At 38.7% G+C, this 14,959-nt stretch overlaps 1 protein-coding gene across 1 annotated transcript; it reads right to left on the bottom strand.

Annotated features, from left to right (window-relative positions):
• Positions 1-5,246: 5,246 nt before the first annotated feature.
• Positions 5,247-14,930, bottom strand: LOC140945999 (vesicle transport through interaction with t-SNAREs homolog 1A-like). The gene is made up of 8 exons (XM_073395060.1): positions 14,699-14,930; positions 14,545-14,603; positions 12,427-12,537; positions 10,530-10,616; positions 10,259-10,343; positions 9,156-9,226; positions 8,366-8,427; positions 5,247-6,438 (listed from the first exon to the last, which is right to left on the bottom strand). The coding sequence occupies exons 1-8, from the start codon at positions 14,790-14,792 to the stop codon at positions 6,351-6,353; spliced, it is 657 nt and encodes a 218-aa protein (XP_073251161.1). The 5' UTR covers positions 14,793-14,930; the 3' UTR covers positions 5,247-6,350.
• Positions 14,931-14,959: the final 29 nt, after the last annotated feature.

The raw sequence follows: 14,959 nt of genomic DNA, 5'->3' as shown, positions 1-14,959 counted from the left end.
ATTTTTCACATATTATTCAATAGCGAAGTATTGAGACTATTGTTTAAAAAGGTTCTCTTGAAAATTTCAGTCAAGAAAAAAATGTCGCCTAGTGATCTTCTAATGAAAATAAGGCTTGTCCATGTCCCTGAACTTTCGATCAGACCCATCAGAGTAGCTATCAGCTTGGAGAAGACGAAAAAGCCACCTAATAAACTTTCCAGACGGCCAAGGTTCCCCTTAAACATCGACCAGATAATAGTTTTTAGGGCAGCCGGCTCAGAACAATATTTGAGTCACTTCAAGAGCAATAATAGTCTGATTTAGCAACAGGACGGGAACGTCTGTTGACGACGGGAAAGCGCGCGGAAAGGACTAAATTAAACACGACTTCCGATGCCCAATTCTAGTGCCGCTCTGCCATTGGTCAAGCCAGTTGTTAGTTTGCGCGCGCCGTCGTCAACTGACGTTCTCGTTCTGTTGCTAAATCAGCCTGTTATAGCTCTTGGTCACTTCTGACGTAGCGCTTGGAAACATTTGGGCGTTGGGTGTCCCTGACCACATGCATGACTGACTATAACTCATCCTAAATAAGTTAATACACATTGAATGCCTCAAAAAAAAAAAAAAAAAAAAAAAAAAAATGAAATAATAAATATAGAAAATAAATAAATATATAAAAAAAAACAACCGAGAGATTTCACTAAGGGTAGGCAAAAGAATATTGGTAAAAAATAATCGCTAGAGTAGTGAAACGCAAAAATAGGCAGATCACCAGCTGAGAGTTTTCCTCGAGGGATGAGTGACCGTTTAGTAGCGTGACTCACTGTTCGTGACACCGATATCATCAAAGGCCGTCGAGGTCACGAAAACCCAGTCACGCGAAGGAAGAAGTTGGTACATGCACAACCAAAAGGTAAAATGAACTGCCCAAGAAATGCAAGAATACGAACATTTCTGAGTTACCTCAAGCCTCTGTTTCAAAGCTAGGCTAAGCGTAAAGCCATTGATCTGAACTCATGCAAATGAGTCACATTTTCGCAAGAAAGGTTTCGCACTTTGTCTTCTGCTTTGAAAGTGAGAGTTTTTGGAAACTCGGAAATTTTTAGGGAAAACAGTTTTCTTCCCTCAAGGGGCGTAGCTACCTGTGCGCCATGACGCACTGCACGTGCAAAAAGAGAAAATTAAAAAAAAAAAAGGAAAATAGTAAATTAAGAAGTGGAATTAATAATTGATAACTAATAATGATAACACCGCTTTAACTTCAGCGAGACATGAATTTTTCATAGCAAAAGGCAGTGTTTTCCTCGATTTTGCCATACATAAAGCCCTAAATGCTGCTTAAAGACTGAGGGAGATGTTTAACTCACTGACAAGAAGAAGAAAATTTCATTACGTTACCGGCGTGAAAACGGTTTGGAAGAAGGGGTAGGGTTAATATGAAAAATGTGCTTCCTAGCTACACCCCTACCCTAAAAAATCTTTAAAATAACATGTTTAGTTTACCGAAGTGACGCGAAACGTTTCAGTGTACGAGAAGACTGCGCGTTGCGGAAGTCGAAGCGACATAAGTACAGCCAGTAAAATATTTCCGCGTTTTCGGCGATGTTTCTTAAACAGAAAAAAAAAGAAAGACATCAATCTATGTGGCGGACCCCTTTTACGGCATGCTTGAAGTCTGGGGTATCACTTAACTGTCGTAACACTGACACCCTATTAAATCGAGAATGCTCCCAGTAATGAAAGGAAAACACAGTTAAGAGTTAAGGAGGCTTATCAAGGTAATCTTTAGAATTTCTTTAAACCGATTATCTTAACCCTTTAACTCCCATGTGTGCCCCCAGTCAAAATGTAAGAAAACCAGAAAGCACAAGGCAAAAGAACTGCTGATTAAGCCAAACAGTCTCATTTGAATGGTAAATGACTTTCATTCACAGACTCAAGAACTACATTCTAAATAAATGGTACCATGTGAAAGTACTGCTGAAGAGGTTTCGTTTGAATAGTCAGGCCATAGGATTTCATTCACAGATTTAAAAGTTAGAACTACACACTAAATAAATTGTACCACGTAAAAGTCGTGCGGACGAAGAATTTTTTGAATGGTCACCATAAGATTTCTTCTACAGACTTGAAACTTAGAATTTCTATACATACTAAATAAATAGTACCATGTGAAAGGTTTTGTTTAATTTTTCACACTATAGGATCTCGTCAATAAATATACAATGGAGTGAGGACCCATAGTCTAAGCTGAAATCCTCGGTGAACCCTAGCGCGCGTGTCGCTCTTACAAGACTTGCGCTCCATGTTTTAAATACTCCGGCTATCAATGGAAACTAGCGGCAAATTCAATGAGATTTTCAGTGAGCCCCTGAGCGCAATAATTATATTAATTTAGTGCAATTTTCCAAATAGTGATAAAACGTTGAGCGAGTCCGAAACCTTTGTGAAATCGCAGACACGCTAGCACGAAGACTTTCTCCTGTTTTGCGTCTCGAACTCGAGTTCGAAAAAAAAATAAAAAATTCCACTGTGTAAGTGGGTCAATAAACGACAAAACAACAACTAATTAGAAACTCATAAGATTCTTTTCTAACCTAACGTATACAATTTTGATAGGTAAATTAAAGATAAAGCAACACGTTTCATCATTCCACAAATGTCGTGTAATTTAATGTTATGTGTACTTAGAGCAAATAATTCTTGACAATAATATTTCTTAGAATCCTAACTATGATACAAAAGAAAACAGCATATGGTATTTTATGAATTACTTTATGAATAATATATAGGGGGTGTAACTGCACCAAGACGGAAATCTGTCTGGTAGATAATCATCCAAAGCCAACTAAAGAGCATTAAACGATCTTAAAGCCTGAAATTAGTCGGCGAGGCTTACGCAGTCGTTTGAGGACACGCGTGTGGAGAGACACCAACGCGCGAATATTCACAACACGTTCGTTCTTCAATTGACATGCTTCTAATTTTTCGGCCGCTTGGGTATCGCAGATGCCAGATCAAGTCTAATTAATTATTATTAATTAATCATTGGGGGATAAAATGATGAGTTCCTTACGCGGTTAAAATTTGAGGTGGAAAAAATCGGGCCCTTAGTCAGATTTATTATCCGTCATTTCAAATCGAGTTAACGTTCTCTTTTAGACAAGGGCGGGTGAACCAAAAAAAAAAACAACAAGGGCGGGTGAACCAAAAAAAAAAACAAAACTGTCATCAAACGCCGTACATTTAACAAATCGACCACAATTTTCCATGGCCTACACTGTTATAGACCATAGAAATGACGTCATAAAATGTTCAAAACTCAAGTGGAACCACAAGCCGCAGGCGAGTGGTTTCACTGCAAAATTGTGAACATTTTATGGCGTCATTTCTATGGTCTATAAGAATGTTGACCATGGAAAATTGTGGTCGATTTGTTTTTTACAATAACAGTTATTTTTTTACGAAAAACCAAACACAAAACAACCGGCACTGCGTGACATGTTACGTCATTTCCATGGTCTATACTCTCATTGACCATAGCTCTCGACCAATCAGGACGCGAGGATTCGCTCAGTTATTGTAAAATTAGAAATATACACCGTGCGGTGATCACTACAGTCACCAAACCCGTGAGCACACTCTTACAGGGTGGGGGTTGAGGAGAGTTAGGTAACGATCCCGGCTCTTCCGACCCCATCCCCGGTTAATCGCTATGATTCGTCCGCTTGCTCGTAAGCTAAGGGAAGCTAAGACCAAAACGGCATAATCTGCTTCAGGTACGTATCACTATTTACGTAGATTCCAGCAAATGTTGTTCTGTTAAGCCCCCTTACAAACGAAGCAACATTTTTGGCCAACAACTCCCAACATTTTTGGATGTTACATGTTGCGTCCGTTTGCACACCCTGTTGTATATTAATGCAGTTCTTGCGCAAAGTTTGAAACCGATCAAACGTTTAGCTACGTTTCAACAACTTACAACATTGTTGGGTCAACAATGTTGGGAGTTGTTGTGTCCGTTTACACCTAGCTTTAAGCAACAGATCACGGCATCTTCGCTAACTCTTGCCCAGCCTCTAGGACTCGCTATTTCGCACGGAGCAACATTTGTTGGGTCACGTGTTCCGAGCGAAATAAGGAGACCTTCAGTCTAGGTTATGGGCTCCTGGTCCACGCCACCCTTTCTTCCGGTACGTCACGTACTGGATTAACGTGAATGACTGAGAAAAACAAGCTGCACGTCAGATCACCTACTTCCATAATTAACTCTGTTGGCAGAAAAACTAGCAGGGGAACATGAATAATCACAAGAACAAAGGTCAAAAGAACTGTAAAGTCTAACTAATTTCGTGGGTCGGTTGTCAAAGAAAAATGAAGTCGAACCTCCACGTGCGACCACCTCTCGTAAGCGATCAGCGCCTATAAGCGACAAGCAAGTTAAAACACCAAAAGGCTTTCCAGTGAAAGCCCAATAGATGGGCCCTCTCGTGAGCAACGGCGACGGGAGGAGGGAGAGGAGGGGGTGACGGTTTAAAGTTTTCCACCGTTTTAAGCTCTTGTAAGCGACCACTTGACTCACAGCCTGATCCCTATTTCACTGTACGTGATGCACAGACTACTCAGAGCATACGAGCAAAATTCAGTGACAACATGAAAATAGAGAGATTAAGATTCACGTTTACACCTAACGGCAAACGTGAATTTGTACCACGTGACCTAGTTTTTCCCTTAATTGTCTTTAACTGATCACTTCAACTAAAAAACAAGTAGTTTGACGCAAGTTTTATTTATAAGAATTGTTCTGGACAGTTTTCATTTGCTTATTTTCTATTCTGAGAAATTCTCAACTTGAATCTGACGTTTGCCGTTTGGCGTAAACGTAAATCTTAAACTCTCTAGTACAAATATAATTACTTAAAAATTACACGTATTAATTCCCTTCCCAAAAGTAGAAGTGGACGGACCTCTTCTTGGAAGAGACTCCCTCTGGTTCAATTCTCTTCGGCTGCCACCTCCTGTAAGCGACCACTAACCAGCGGCGGATCCAGGGGAGCCCCACCCGCCTTGTTTTTAGACCGAACTGAGGCCCAAAGGGCCGAAAAAAAAATTATTGAGACCGCCCCCACCCCTCCCTTATCTGAAGGTCTGGATCTGCCATTGCTAACTCTTTGCATTTTGGGTGGTCACTTACAGGAGGGTCGACTGTAAAACTTAAATCACGGTTTACGACAACCATGCGTTGTGTTAAGTGGACAAATGAATATTTTTTGTTAGACTTGGCTACGTATATTTTTTCTCGAAATTACTGTGCCAGGCCTCATTGAAAACGGCTTACATTGTGGTTTGTTAAACACCGGCGGGCTACACTCTGCTATTATAACCCGCCCTGTGAGTTTACCTAATTGGAAATGATTCTTTTGTTCTCATCACCAACTATTGAAAAATTAATTAAATTAAATTAAATATTAACAAGATTTAAATGTCAGATACTAAGGAATGTCTGTAAAAGTGAATCCTTTCTATGGGTGTAAATGATATGAAGTAATCTGTAATGGGCGAGTTAATTGACTATGCAAGTGATACCAGTGATATTTAGTGCTACGAACGAGCAAAAATTTCTTGTCTGCGAACAAGCTTTCTCGGCGAAATCTGAATTGAACTATTGTTCATGATCACTGCTTCCTCCCCCCCCACCCCTTTCCTGGGCAAAAAATGCCGAGTGAGAGCTTGCTTCGATTTTTTATGTTTACTTTTGAGAAGGCAGTGACTTCCATTTAAGATTTACAATCATTTTCTATCGAATTTTCAGTGTTTTTAGGAGCCCTAGATGATTTTCTCCCTTTAAAAAGATAGTTTGGTACACCACAGATCCGTTATAAGCACACAGTGAACCAAACTTACATGTGTTTACCACACAAACATGTGTTTGTACTCACGCATGCGTTATGCGAATCAACAACTCACGCAATGGCATAAGCACAAGCACAAGCACAAGATAAGATAAACTGTTCTATTTTCTTGTGCATAGACTTGTTCCGGACGCGTAAACCATTCTGACGAATTGCCTCACGATAATAGCGAGAGTGGACAGTCTGACTGCAAATAAAAATTCCTAAAGGATGACCGATCATAATACACTCAGTCATATAAAATCAATTAATCTTGATTACAGGAACAGTCGACTCCCGATAATTCGAACCTTCAAGGGAAATAGTTAACGGGAGTTCGAGTTATCGAGGGTAAAATTATATAGAAAAAGATCTGAAGGGAAACGTAAATTGCTTCGAGTTAGCGGGAGGTTCCAGTTGCGACGGTTCGAGTTACCGGGATTCGACTGCAGATACCATCGGTTTCATTATATATTATTATTTCGTAGCGTAATATATGACAAGTCCAATAACTCCAAGTATTGCGAGGCATATGATAGCCATTATTATTCTGTTTTGGATTATCCTGAAAACAAAAATTACAGCATTCAGATGAAATTAGGAGTGTATGGACGGCAATAGCTTCCGTGAGTGGTCACATGACGATATTATTTATCGGAACTGCACTGCGCTCACCCAAACTGCTTTGCGTGCCTAAATGATTAACGCGCCTCATTCTGGTCGGACTCAATAACGGTTTTTAAACGATAACAGGGAGCTTTAGCATCGACGACGCTGACGGCAGCAAAAACGTCACTTTTAAAATGAATTCGCGATTTTTCAATCTTCGTCGCGTTTATTCTAATTTGCTGAAAATGTCAAATGTTAGCGAATTTCCCTGGAGTTGATTTCTTGGGGACTGCACTCACGTTTGGAAAGAGAAATTGAAGAAAAATTCGACGTCGCTTGTCCTCCATAAAACGTAAAAATAGGCATTTTCACGTCATAGTCGTGCAATGACGGTAACTGAAATGTACAAAAAATTCTGGAGAGTTGTTGTTTGGCTACAATAAATCTACTACTTTTTTGACCTTCTCGTTGCCGTTGCTATAGCCTGTTCACAGACCCTCTATTTTCTGTTCAAAGTCCATCGAGCGCGCATGATAAAAAATAAAAACCGCGGGGAATTAATTAACCTCCAGCACAAGCGGGTAGAGGTGGGGAAGAAGAGAACAGAACGAAAGAAAAATAAAACGTCTGTGTACGGGCTACCGTTGCTAAGGCTCCCTAATTTGTGCATGGTAGGCGCAAGATTCGTGGGTAAACTGATTAATGCCACTAGGAGTCCATAACCCGGAGCGAGCTAGGCTAGCTATACTAGGCTTATGACACGGCATGGACCGGTTTATTTTTAGAAACATTTCAAAGCCCTTTGATTCCGCTAGAAACTCCGCTCTGTCTGTGAGCACATTCGAAGTATAAAATATGAAAAAAGAAAGCTAAACGTCATTATTAAAACTGAATCACTGGATAATGCAAATCTAGAGCTCTGATTGGCTTAGCCATCATGGTATATGAGCAATTAGAACATGCTCTCCAAATATTGTAACTGAGCGTCTGCTCAAAGTTAAACACAAGCTGAGAATCGGTTGTTTTTCCAAATAAAGTCGGGAAGAACTCGATATTTTGTAGGCGTTTTTAATAAAACAATTATTCCACTCGCGCTTGTTACGCGCCTCGTTGGCTATCTTACATCTCATATCCAACGCGCACTCGTGGAATAATTGTTAATTAGATTAAAAGGTCAAAATACCAATTTTAGGTCTGTTGGTTTTGCCAACTGGTTTGTGGGGTTTAAGAGGTACCGTAAAAAACCGAAAATAAGTCCCGGGGCTTATATTTTTCAAAGGTCCTTTTTGAGGGGCTTATTTTTGGAGGGGCTTATATTCGGAGGGGCTTATCTACGGAGGGAAATTTGCGTTTCAAAATCGGTATAGTTGGAAGTAAATTTCCCGTTTTTGCTTTGTTTTACTTTGTATTTGAGGGCAATTGTCCAAGTACAAGCCCCCGGGGGCTTATATTTGGAGGGGTTTATACATGGAGGGGCTTATTTTCGGAATTTTACGGTATTCTAAATTCGCCCCAAAAGCGAGTGACAAATAAACTGGTCGGTAAAAACGCTGTGACACGAGAACTTTGAAGTTGTTCGCTCTGGGTTACGGGTTTCTGGTGCCACGTATTCACTACAATGATGTTACCTTGTTGGTACGAAAATTTCATTTAATCTCACGATAGATTTCATTCATCTGCGAAATGATAGTCAGTTTGGTAGTAAATTTTTCGCTCTAAAAGCTGCGAAAGTAATCGTTTCGCAACTACAATGACGCAAAGCAGTTTGGTGAACACTGGGTCAAAGACGTTTGCTGCACATGGAAAAAAGGGCTTAAAATCGGGGAAAAGAAGAAGACGGAAGAGGAAGACTTGTATTTCTTTGCTAATTTATCTATAATTACCTTCTCATCATTCCAGTTAAAATCCGAGAGCTTTTAGTTAGATTCTTGTCGGTTCCTCGAGTCTAAAAAGACCAAAATATTTTTAAACACCAGGCCCAAAGGCTGATTTTTGATCGAGTGGGTTCGTATTTTACTAGGTGGACTAGTACTGTAACTGCCAAAGGGTTATTACAAAAGTTTTTTGCTGACTGCGTGGAAAAAATGGGTGCTCTGAAACATTGTTTCCGTAGTCTGTGAGCACACTCTCTTTCCGCTGTTTTCCTTCGGCTTGGGGGACGGAGTTGAGTCGACGAACCGGGGGTTGGGGGGGGGGGGGGGGGGAGGGAGGGAGTAGGTAGGTAGGTACCATTTCAATAAAAATCACCTTGCAGCCCACGCCAAGGACACAGTTATTACGAAATAGTTACAATAAAAGACAACAACAAGGTAAAAAAAAAAACTCTAAACCTGAAATATTACTTGCTAAGTTACACATTTTTACAACTGTTTGTTTTGGTCTTCTTGACAGATTTTCCTACCCTTTCATATACTTCAACAAGTGAAATCCCTGACTTTTCATATACGTGAAGCCTCAAAAAGGTACCACTTTTTGGCGGATCTTCTCCGTTTAGGCCATTAACGGGAGTAACCCCTCCCCCCTGGGGTGCATAACAGCTTCCATGATAACGTACGACTAAATTTATGATCGTTATATGGGTCATGATTAATCCCAGCAAGACGCTATTCTAAGGACTAAAATAAAAAAAAACCTCGCTCCTATTTTATCTGTAAAGATGCTTCATATACGTACTCTGTCTCTTGCACGCTCCATAACTTCTCGGTCCCTATGTAAATTATTCATAATATCGACTCCTATTTGTTCTGAAACGGAAAGAGATGCACACAAATTAACAGCATTTTTTCAAGAATTTCAGTACTCTGGCATCAACACAGGAGAACAGTTTATCAGGTGAGGTTTATGACTGCAATCATGTGGTCAGCCTGGTTCGATTAGCTTAAAGGGCTTCGGAGCGAATGAGATCACAACCTACATACTGCCAAACGTCAGGTTGTAACAAGCATATTCACGAGGAGTGCCAGAGAATTTTCATGTGCAGTTTCGGATTTCAGTCAAGTCTTTTGCCCAAGAAGTGTTATCCCACGGCTGATCCAGAAACATCCCGCCACAATTGAGATAACGCTTCTGGTAACATATTATCCGTTTCTTAGTGGAGCTCTAGCCACGCAAAGTGCATGCAGCAGAGCACCATGGGAAATAAAATTTGGTTATCTACACATCTAAGAATTTTTTTTTGTGACAAAATTGTCCGTACATACGTCCATCCGCTTATGTTAGCGGATGTGAAATGTCAAACTTACTAGTTTGGAGTCCAATTACAGCAGAAAGACTTTTCTTAAAGTATCCCACTGGCCACAAGAGCTTTGCTTTTGGCCTTAGTTAAATCTATATACCGTAAATCCTCTATTAAGACCCCCTCCTCTCAGATAAGCTCCTCTCTCTAATAACCCCTCTTTTCAGGGGAAGTAAATTAATAAGCCCCCCCCCCCTCTCCCCTAATTATTCTTCACTAATTAGTGATAGAATGTATTAATTAATCACAACTGTAAACTTTGTGTAGACTGATCTGGGATGGTTTATTTACCAACTGGAAGTTCGGATTGGCTGCTTGGCCTAAAACTTCTTGTACTTGAACTTTTCCACTTTGTATTCTAGTTCTTTATGGAGAACTGATACCATTGTCATTTCAAAATTAAATAAGCCCCCCCTCTCAAATAAGCATCCCGTTTCTTTTAAGCCCCCCCCCCCCCCCCCCCATGCCCAAATGGGCTTGAAATAAATAAGCCCTCTGGGGGGTTAATAGAGGATTTACAGTATTATATCGTAAGCCTAACCTGTCTCTACGCACATCTTATAACCTTCCTCCAGTTGCCTTCCAGACCTCTCCAATCTTTCAGTGTTGTCTAATAATCTTGCTCTCTTGAAAAATGAATGCAGATGTATTAAAAAAATGTTTATAATCATTAAGGGTTTAACCTGAATAATGGAACAAAATTAATAGTAATAAACATCCACTGAAATTGAGGACAAAATCTTTGTGGCTGAGGCTACACTGTACCTTTGGAAGTGAAATGATTAAATATCATTCTGGGATAAAACAATTACCTGATCTTCAGAACTGTACTGCGAATCCTCACCTCCAAGCAATTCATTTCTGCCTTCCTGGTCAGAGAAAGCTACTCTGGCTTTTTTCTGTAGTAGTGAAGGAGAAAATTGAGAGGCATCCCCTAATTAGTTTTACTGGACTGCTTTCTATGAAATGAGTATCAGACTGATAAAAGAGCTCTTAATAGGAAAAAATTCCAACCCCCGAAAGGGATGTCACTAAGATTTCAAGTTGCCAGGTAAAATACAAAAAGTAGGTGGGGGATAAAACAGCTACGGATTTCTTTTAGTCCTATTTTTCCTCTATTTTCCTAAGAAATAGGTCTACATTCATTGGATAAAAATACATATCAGATTTTACATTGAAATGTTAAGAAACAATAAATCGCCAAGTAAAGTATCCAAGTAAAGGAAAAAAAAAAAATTCTAAAATCTAATATTTGCACAGCTAAGTTATACTTAAAAGTCAATCTGTTTAAGACATAGTTTAAAACATTTATACAAGTAAATTAAGTTAAATACGAAAATCGAAAATCTATATGGCTATGTAAGTTAGACTTAAATACTAATCAACAAAAAAAGCTATTTTTAAAATGTTCAGTACAAATTTACACTACTGTAGGTCTCAGTTGCAATGGATCTATCTCTAAGTCGCTCTGATGAGTCCTTATACGTAACCAGGAGAGGAGATTATTTAATGGATGGTTGCAATGTTTCAGTCAAAAAAGAGACAGTGGTCACTTTGTTCCAATAAGTTATTGACGTTATAACTAACAGATGTATAGCGTCTCTAGTGACATCTTGTTAAAAAGCTTTGCACACAGGTGTGGTTTGAAATGGTAGCCGTGTAAACTGAAAGGCCATACATATATTATTTTAGACCTGGCACAATCGCAAAAAAAGAACGTCAGTTTCTCCTTGTGTATATTCTCCCTTGCACAGACTTCTAATAATTAGAAGTCTATATAAATGTCAGCTTCATAATAAATGTTGGATTCAAATAATTGTTGGCTTCATTAAGTTTAGCTTTAACATGCAAACTAAACTTACACATACAATTACTTTGTATTATAACTTCCAACAAGGAGATAGTATTATATTGCTTGATATTGTGTAACACTGGATAAGCTGCTGGATTCCCTTTCTCATGCAAAAGTAATTCCTTGCATTTACTACTTGCATCCATATACCATTTGCAGACATCTAGTCCATAAATTTGGATGAAGCAAAGTCAGATCGATCAGATAAACCTCTAGGGAACGTTACTAAGATGGTAGTATCGCCAGCATATTTAAATAAAGCTATATCATCATGCCCATCTATTTCTAAGTTGTCTAGGAACAAATTGAAAAGATATGGTCTGCTAACACTGCCCTGCTTGTGCCAATTTGTTTACAATTTTCCACTAGCATGGTTGTTGCAAGTTTTTCCACTCAGGTTTGAAATTCAGACAGTGGACATCTGCACTCCACCTTAGAGGGCCTCATCAAAACTAATCATTTTCTGAACTCAACTGACTTCTTCTCCTTTCAAAATCAAAGATGGTAACTACATACTGGGTTAGTAATAACCAAAGGTTACAGAGTGCAGGCGACAATGATGGAAGGTCAATACGCTTTTGCTCAATCGATGTGCTTTCAAAAAGTGTCACGTGACAGATGGTCAAAACACGTGTGATCATATTACGAGTGACAGAGGTCCAAATGCGCGTGATCAAATTGCATTCTGCGCATTCCATTCATATTCTTAGTGGAAGTCCAAACAAATGCTGAGTACATACATGCAATGCATGCATAATAACAACCTGGAGATTAGGATTACAGGCGACAAAGCTCATTTAAGAGGTGCACCCACTCAGGCCATATACACGTATTTTTATTTGGGAATGGCAGCTTACCAAGTCTTGCTCAAATCTCTGCATTTCATTCTTGTAGGCTTTGAGTCTGTTATTTAATCTTGCTTTCTCTTCACCTGTAACTTCTCTAACTTCCAACTCCATTTGTTCTATCTAGAAAAGAAAAACCACAGTGTCTAATGATATTCAGGGAAGGATGATTTCCTGAGTAAATACATAGTTGCCAACTCACACCTATTATGTGTGTGTCATTCGCCTAAGGATAAAAAACTTTGATCAAATGCATATAGGGCAATTTCACATAAATAGGGCACAATTAATATTAATTCCAAAAAATACCAACAAATATGTTATCCACAATCTAGGGTATAAAGGTGATCTCAGCACAATGTTTCTTGGTAATCTTGCCAACATATGTGTGATCTCAGCAAGATGGCGCCAAGACTTGTTTGGCGCTTCCCTTCCCTACAGTTTGGAGACCCTTGGAAATCTGGGAATCTTTGCTAATTTTTGGAAGTCATCAGAACATCATTGGCAAGGTTCAAATTTTTCAGACGGTCAGGTAATATGGATGCAAAAATCACAAGCATGCGACTTGGCAAAAGTTGGGAGTTAGATAAATAAGAGAGTAAGACACCTACATGTACCAAGATAAACAATGCAAGCTAAAACTTTGTGGAAAAATAGATCAAGATCTAATACTCTGATAAAAAAACATTTTGAAGAGAAAACTGAATGAAAAATGAAGGAACGGTTTGCTTAAAAACTATGGTGAAAAACAATAGGCAGCGGCAATGATAGCCGTTTTTTCATATGGTGAGCCAACATGTGAACATTAAAGCCCCAGATGAGCCTTCTTATTAGTTAAAAGGCCATTTGGCATGAAATTCAAATTGTTTGAAGAAAATTTTATTTATTAAAGCCCAAAAATTTTGCTGAGATTTTGCTTACTGTATATATTTTCTATTAATCTTTGCAGATACAGAAAGGGAAAAAAAATTGTATGTAGGGAGCTGCGCATTTTCTCTGATAACAGTCCAGAGAACAATATTTTACTTTTCTTTCATCATTTTTTGACAGGTTCATGGGTATGACGCACGTGGATCACTAAAATGCCTTCAAAGTGAAAATAATGTGGCATACAGTCACAAAAGGCATAATATACTAACGTACTATCAATTTTAGAAAAAAGATACATAAAATTTACAATTATTAAAAAAGGACTAGGAATAACCACTGTTTCAGGCTGAGATAACAATAGAAGATGATGGATACTCAGTGTAAAGGTCAAGATGGGCCATAACTATGGTTATTAAGAGGCCCTGCCAAGGGGGGGTCCCATGTCGCCCATCTGAATTTTAAAACGTCTTGTGTCGATATTTATAAATGCTTGTCGCTTATTGTCGGCTTTGCTGTCACCGTTGCAATTTAGCTTAGGGAGGTTGTCTCTTGTCGCGATTTTATTTTACGCGCTGTCGCAACTTTTTGGGCCATGTCGCTTGTCAGAATTTACCCTGGCAGGGCCTCTCTTAACCCCACATAAGATTCTCTTGAAATTTACATATACGAAACAATAGCCAAATTCCATATATGGAACCTTAGAACTTCAAGGAAATTTTCAATATGTTACTATCAGTTTTTAGCCTTTTTCGTTTTCTAGCCAATCACAGGGCTGGATTTCAATAGGTTAATTGGAAACACACTACCGTCTAGATCCTGCTGCGTTGTTGAGTTTTCTATAGTTCTTACAGGAAGCGTTACTTTATTAAAAATGAAATGACACTCTAGTCCAATATCAATCAGAAACAATGTTAATAATTTAATGGACTGGTGTAATTGTGCCAAATATATTTATCTATTAAGATTTAAGAAAAGGAAAGAACAATCGCAGTGACAAAAAGAAACCGTGTTTTCAGAGTTTTTTAGATTTTTACCAAATTGACATCTGAATAAACTTTAATAATGATACTGAGAGTTTTGAGCAATCTGAGCCTGACCATTGTGTGGATAAAAGACGGCTGTCAAAATTAAATGTTTATCGAATCTTACAGATGTAAAGGGAATAAGACGCATACACAAACACAATGATATTCAACATAAGCTTAATAAAGTTGATTCTTTTTCATTCAATCTTGAAATCATAAATCTTTCGTTTCTTACCAATTCACGAGCTTCATCAAAGCATCGTTCGACGTCGCTGACTGCACCCTTCTTCGATGCTAAAGGAAAAAATAAAATAACGCCGTTTTAAGTTTAAAAGAAGCTACAACACGAGTCAATTTCAACAAATTGTCAAATTCACAATCAAACTTACATCCATGAAGGTTCGGAATCTTGCAAATTTTCGCCGTAATTTCAGCGCTGATATTTCCGAACTGTTGTTCGTAGTGAGTAAATAACTCCGTCATTTTGAAGAAAAATTAATTAGAATATTAAATCTTCACAATTCAGACCTTCAGATGTTGTTTAAAGCTAAAACTATGAAAGTATTTGAGGAAATTGAAATGTATTTTTTTAACTTCGAACTGCGACCGTCATTGTCATGCGAAGTTCCAGTCTCTTTCGTTTTTCCTTG

This window comes from Porites lutea, chromosome 8, assembly GCF_958299795.1.
Source record: "Porites lutea chromosome 8, jaPorLute2.1, whole genome shotgun sequence".
Taxonomy (NCBI): domain Eukaryota; kingdom Metazoa; phylum Cnidaria; class Anthozoa; order Scleractinia; family Poritidae; genus Porites; species Porites lutea.
Note: the sequence above shows the minus strand (reverse complement) of the source record. Positions and strands in the feature narration are given on the sequence as shown.